Source organism: Sinocyclocheilus anshuiensis, unplaced genomic scaffold, assembly GCF_001515605.1.
Source record: "Sinocyclocheilus anshuiensis isolate Anshui unplaced genomic scaffold, SAMN03320099.WGS_v1.1 scaffold838, whole genome shotgun sequence".
NCBI lineage: Eukaryota > Metazoa > Chordata > Actinopteri > Cypriniformes > Cyprinidae > Sinocyclocheilus > Sinocyclocheilus anshuiensis.
In genome coordinates, this window is record NW_015539915.1 from 1,873,547 (window position 1) to 1,880,158 (window position 6,612).

Genomic DNA, 6,612 nt, shown 5'->3' on the forward strand with positions numbered 1-6,612 from the left:
CACACACACACACACACACATATATATATTGTGTGTGTGTGTGTGTGTGTATATATATATATATATACACATATATAAAAAAGTTGCGATTTTTATTTATTTATTTTTATTTTACTGATCAAATGTTGACAAGACTACAACAATTCAGTGGCAGGTTCACCCCAAAATGAAACTTTTAGCAGTGATATTTTAGTATTACATATTATTTCTAAATATTTTTAATTGGCTTTCTTATATATATACATACATATACATATAAATCATTTTCAGTTTTCATTTTAATTTTCGTTTTAATTGTATGAGCTTTTTTCATTTTATTAGTTTTTCCAAATACGATATTATTTATAAATATTTGAATCGGCTTTTATTTTTATATTTTCAGTTTCCATTTTAATTTTAGTTTAAGATTTAATTTTATGAGCTTAATTTATGAAAATTCTGTTTTTTACATTTTAATTTAGCTTTAATTTATTTTTATATCAGTTTTAGCAATTTTAGTACTTGAATAAATTTTATTTTATTTAGTTGCCAAGGCAACATTTCTAATTTTCAATTAGGTTTTTACCTAATATTTGCATTTTATTTCATTTTAGATTTCAATTAACAAAACCAATTTAAATTGTGCTTTTTTTATGTGTGTGTGTGTTTCTTTGTCTATGCAATGGCAGTCAATGGTAAACACAACTGGTTGATCATAAATTTTTTTAAATATATTTTTTTGTATTCATCAGAAGAAAGTTGTCTTCTATTTTTAATGGGTGTTAGTTTTTGAGTGAATAATGTGATATGTATTTTGAGAATAGACAATCTAAATAAGACCACAGGAACAACATTTTTAAAACATTTACTGTATTTGAATAAAAGAATAAAACAGCCACTTGGTAACATTAAGCCAATTTTCTGAGCAATTTTGGTAAGCCTCATAAATATGATTTACGAGAGATGCCACATTACATAGTCATTTGGTGGAGTCCAATAATTAATTTGATAACTTTATGGTGTGGTAAGAAGTCAACACACCTCTGAGGATTCAATAGAGACTCAAGCCTTACAAATCCCTCTACAGAGCCATCCAAGAAACAGTGTCAATAAAGTAACTGCACCACAGCCGTTGTATCAGGCCAAACCTGAATCAGTGTCCCTTGGAGTGACAAAGTACAAATATATTGATTCAACATTCAGTTCGCCTCTAATTGAAATTGGATTTTGAGTTTACAAATGGGATGTGGCTTACAGTTTAACACACTTGATGTCACCAACAGAATAGCCAAACAGAGCACACAGTGAGCAGCCATCAAAACAGAGAACGGATATTGGGTGTAAAATGACTTTTTATTGGTCAGCTTCTGATTTGACTACATGACTGTTTCTGAACTGGTGCTAAAGCTTGGTAGATATGGTGCTCTGGATGTTGTTTGTGTGTATTGAGCTCAGTTTGGACTGTAGTGAGTGTCTGCTTTTATGGTGCATTCTCTTAAAGTCCTCTGTGATCTCCAGAACCGTTTTATTCTTTGTCTCAGGCACATGGAACCACACGAAAACACCAGAGAAGAAGCAGAACACAAAAAATGAGGAAGCAGAAATAATCCAAATGTTCCTGCAATCGAAAAATACATTAGAAAGGACTAACTAACTGTGAGTAAAGCATGTTTCAATGGTGCATTCTGTAAACTTTGTCATCTTAGACTTATACTGCCCCCTAGTGGTGTGGATGTATGCAAAAGCACAAGTTTTCAGATTCCAATGTAGAAATGCACTATTTACATAAGACATTACATAAGTGTTGCATAAGAGGAGTAACCAAATAAAATGAGTAGTATTCATTTGATCATGTAATCTCAAAATGGCAGCCTCCATAAAGAGACCTGCTCCATGTAGGGGTGTGCGATATTTATCGTCAACGATAAAATCGTAATTGTGTTTTAACAATATGCGAGCTTACATGATCAAGTATGCCATTGGAAAAAAAAAAAAACGTGTTGAGAGTTAAAAAGCATTCACTACATGAAGCCTATTAGAATTAATTTAAAATGCCCCTATATTTCAAGTTATAAAAGCAAAAAAATATCCCTGTATTAGTTTTTGTTTTTTATATTTATAAGATATGAAATATTTAAGTAAAATCACTCAAGCAAGAATGCCGTTTTCCTGAATATTAGCATGTGAATGTGATGAAAATTATATGCAACAGTTCAAAAAACAAGTTAATACTGAGTGAGTTACAATTTAGACAAAATATTGTCTGTTTTTTCTGGTTTGCCAAAAAAAAGCTGGAGCAGAAAATTTACACAGCAGTGTTTCGTTCCTGAATGAGTGTGTTTTTAAATGAATCATCTGAGTCAGTGATTCAATGATCCATTCGGAAATACAGCCATTTGCTTCACTTCTAAATGAATCGGATGTGTCAAATGAATTATTTGAATGAATCATTCAATGAATAACTCATTAAGGGATTACCGCGGAATATATGGCAGTTTTAGTGTCCTAGTTATTTATCCAGCAAAGGTCCAAGCATAAAAACACACTCAGCAAAATATCGTTCAATTACTGTTATCAAACTCCCCCCCCCAAAAAAAAATCAAGATATAATTTTTTTTTGTCAATATCACACACCCCTAGCTCCATGTAAAATAACACAGTTTTATTAGGCTACTCATATGAACTAAAACGTCATCTCGTGTGTATCTTTTTAAAATATTTTTCAAACATACTATTTCTCTATGTGTAAATGTTTCTGCACCTTTCATTTTTCAGCAAAAAAACAGGGCATGAAGGCATAAAATGATAAAAGCTCACCACTATGAGAGGAAACAACATGCCCACCAGGAAGAGTCCCGTCCAGTTAAGGATGCAGGCTACCATGAACGCCGGAGGTTTATAGGACTGTGTGAAAATCTCACCAGGAAGTGGTGCTGTCACCCCGGCTGTGGAAGAGAGAATTCACAAGAGTATTGTTAAGACAATAAGGCTACAAATAAGCGTCTGAACATCTCACTGCAGGAGAAAAATGTGTGGATGTACCTGGCCCGCTAGAGAAGAAGAAGATGTAGGTGAAAATAAGGACCATGCTGCAGTATGGCATCCAGGATACAAAGTCCTATAACAGCCAGACAAATCCAGTCTCAGGAATAGTTTCATATAGTATGAACAGTGGCTTGTTAGTCACAAAAAAAGATCAGTTTATATAATGCTTACTTGCTTGTATTTAAGAAAAAATTCACTTAAAGTTGTTTAATGTCTTACATGTTGTCTTGCCATGCTCTTACACCGTGTCACGCAATGCCGCAACATGCGATAAAAGGTATCTTTTCCGTGTTAATCGGAGTTTTGTCCTAACTATGGCGACACGCAAAGTTTCTATTTTAGAACGGTTTCTATTTCTGCGACGTCGACAACAGCATACAAACTATGACAATGATAATTTCAGGTACTGATTATGTGCTTTATTCAATGTTAAAAGTGTCTAATGTAGTGAATCAGCTCATGGGGAAATATGAATAATTAATCATAACTAGTTATAATTAATTATAAATATTTGTGTTTGATTGGTCCAGATACTACACTAATGTCAGTTTGAATATTATTTTGCATGACATTTATAGCCATACTGAAAGCAACAATAGATAGTTTATAATACAGTAGATAGTGTTACAACATTCTTTGTGGAAACACAAAATATGTGGAATATACGGAAGTGTGAATGAGATTTGAGAGCTGTGGCAAAGGTTTTCTGTAAATAATGTATTAAATTTCCTTACGTTTCTCACACAAAACTATATTTATGACACTTTTTTGTGTTTTTAAAGCTGGATAGCTCCAGTCGCCATTCACTTTCAATATATAAAATAAATAACCAACTTGAGATTTGAGAGCTGCTGTGAACATCCTGTGAATAATGACTTAAATTTAGTTTTGTGTGAGAAACAAGACTATCATATGCAGAGGACGTGGAATAAAGCACATGATTCACAGAAACTAGTTTTACTCTACTTTTATGATGCATTTTTGAAGCTCGACATCTTCAGCCTCCATTCACATTCATTACTGTATATAATAAGCGCATAAGATTTGAAAGCTGTGGCAAGGATTTTCTGTGAATGAATAAAATTTCAGTCAGTTCTTCACACAGAACTATCATATGACAGCAGAAGATGAGAAATAAAGCACATGATTAATATAAACTACGTTTATGATGCTTTTTTGTTATCTGTGAAGCATGAAAGCTACAGTTCCATTCACTTTCATTATATAATAAGTAATAATTTACTGAAGATTTTCAGTAAATAACTCAAATTTTAGTCTGTTCCTCACACAAAACTATAGTATGATTTCAAAAGACATGGAATATAGTGCGAGAGTACTACTTTTATTAAACATTCATGATGCTTTTTGTCTTTTTTGAAGCTGTAGTCTCTGTAATGATAGGAAAACAGCAGCTTGATATTCTGCAAAACATCTTGTGTGTGTGTGTGTTGATAGATAATCATATGGGTTTAGAATGACATTAGGTACATGCTGACTAAATGTAATTTTTTTAATGAACTATCCCTTTAAATGGAACAGCAATTTAAATCAAGTCACAATCGGCACTCTTCTTGTTAATAACTGAATTATTAGCAGTGCACACAAACTATAACTTGCCTTCTCACTCAATAATTAACCACAAAGCCTTTATAGTTTGAAAAATATGATGCAATTAAACAATGAAACTTGAATAAAAAATAAGCAGACCTGAAGGTAAAGTGTAAGTGTGAGCAGGGCCAGTGAGGCGGCCATGCACAGGTAACCCCTAAAGAGAAGCATTCTCTTCCCTGTGCTCTCGATGATCAGCACCTGGATAAAAATAACACAGGAAACAACCACACAAACACAAACAGAAGATTCCTTTAAACCAGGTCACATCATGTTTTGAGCTCGCAGCTTGATATTCTGCAAAACATCTTGTGTGTGTGTGTGTGTTGATAGATAATCATATGGGTTTAGAATGAGATTAGGTACATGCTGACTAAATGTAATTTTTTTAATGAACTATCCCTTTAAATGGAACAGCAATTTAAATCAAGTCACAATCGGCACTCTTCTTGTTAATAACTGAATTATTAGCAGTGCACACAAACTATAACTTGCCTTCTCACTCAATAATTAACCACAAAGCCTTTATAGTTTGAAAAATATGATGCAATTAAACAATGAAACTTGAATAAAAAATAAGCAGACCTGAAGGTAAAGTGTAAGTGTGAGCAGGGCCAGTGAGGCGGCCATGCACAGGTAACCCCTAAAGAGAAGCATTCTCTTCCCTGTGCTCTCGATGATCAGCACCTGGATAAAAATAACACAGGAAACAACCACACAAACACAAACAGAAGATTCCTTTAAACCAGGTCACATCATGTTTTGAGCTCAGATGAAATATTTGGGTGGTAAAGAGCGGCTCACACAGGCAATAGAGGTGGAGACTTCACACAGGCCCGTCCCGAGGGCGGCATAGCGCAGGTTCTCCTTGGCAATACCGGCAGCTTGAAACACATCAAACGAATAGAGATAGACCTGCGAAGACATAATTCACAGGCCATGTGAACAACATTATCTTTAAGTCTATTCATCTTTGAAACTGAATGATGAAATACAATGGCGGTGGCTTTCATCAAAAAGACGAATTGAGCGGGAAGTAAATTATCTTGCAATGTGAAGCCATCAAGCCCATTTCCTGAACAGACTGTGGCATATGGTTGCGTGTTTTGACAAAATAAGCATTCTCGGTTCAGTCGTTTTCAGGTTTCAGGTTGGCACTGCGACTTTTTGTGACTCACAGCATTGATGCCGCAGAGCTGCAGCGTGACGAACGTGACGAGGACGGTGATGAGCTGCCAGCGGACGTTGTGGTCGACGAAGAGGTCAATGAGCCTGTGGATCTTCACGCTCTTTAGGGAGGCGTATTCAGCCAACATCTCCTCCATCTCTGGTCCAGGGTCCTTTCTAGCTCCCCACAACCTGCGCAGAGCTGAGACATATTGAACATAATCAAATAACTGGTCAGCATACATATTTAACATTTTAGCCATTGGTGAGAATGTTGCTACAAATTCCTTTTTTTTATTTTATTGTAACTTTAACTATGTAGTGTTTGCATTCATTGCATTCAAATTTTTTTGAAAGAAGTCTCTTATGCTCACCAAGGATTATTGTTTTTGATCAAAACTACAGTAAAAACAGCAATATGGCGAAATATTATTACAATTTGAAATAATTGTTTTCTATTTCAATATATTTTTAAATGTCATTGTAATTTTAAATGTAAAACTGAATTTTCAGCATCATTACTCCAGTCTTCATTGTCACATGATCCTTCAGAAATCATTCTAATATGCTGATTTGCTGTTCAAGAAACATTTATTATTATCATGTTGAAAACAGACGCGTTGCTTCATATTTTTGTGGAAACCGTGATACATTTCATTTCATGTCATAATTCTTTGATGAATAGAAAGTTCAAAAGAACAGCACTTATTTAATAACAGCATTTTTTTACTTTACTGTCACTTTTGAACAATAAACATTAAATTCTTTAAAAAAAATTATATATATATATATATATATATATATATATATATA

The 6,612-nt window shown here is 33.9% G+C and overlaps 1 protein-coding gene across 1 annotated transcript in view; it reads right to left on the reverse strand.

Annotated features, from left to right (window-relative positions):
• Positions 1-2,127: 2,127 nt before the first annotated feature.
• LOC107686496 (solute carrier family 2, facilitated glucose transporter member 11-like) overlaps positions 2,128-6,612 on the reverse strand; it is an 8,009-nt gene continuing 3,524 nt past the window's right edge. The window contains exons 7-12 of the mRNA XM_016483531.1: positions 5,811-6,001; positions 5,437-5,547; positions 5,218-5,319; positions 3,022-3,097; positions 2,797-2,924; positions 2,128-2,148 (exon numbers count right to left, since the gene is read on the reverse strand). Of these exons, the coding sequence (XP_016339017.1) occupies positions 2,128-2,148; positions 2,797-2,924; positions 3,022-3,097; positions 5,218-5,319; positions 5,437-5,547; positions 5,811-6,001 (629 nt within the window). The remainder of the gene's footprint in view (positions 2,149-2,796; positions 2,925-3,021; positions 3,098-5,217; positions 5,320-5,436; positions 5,548-5,810; positions 6,002-6,612) is intronic.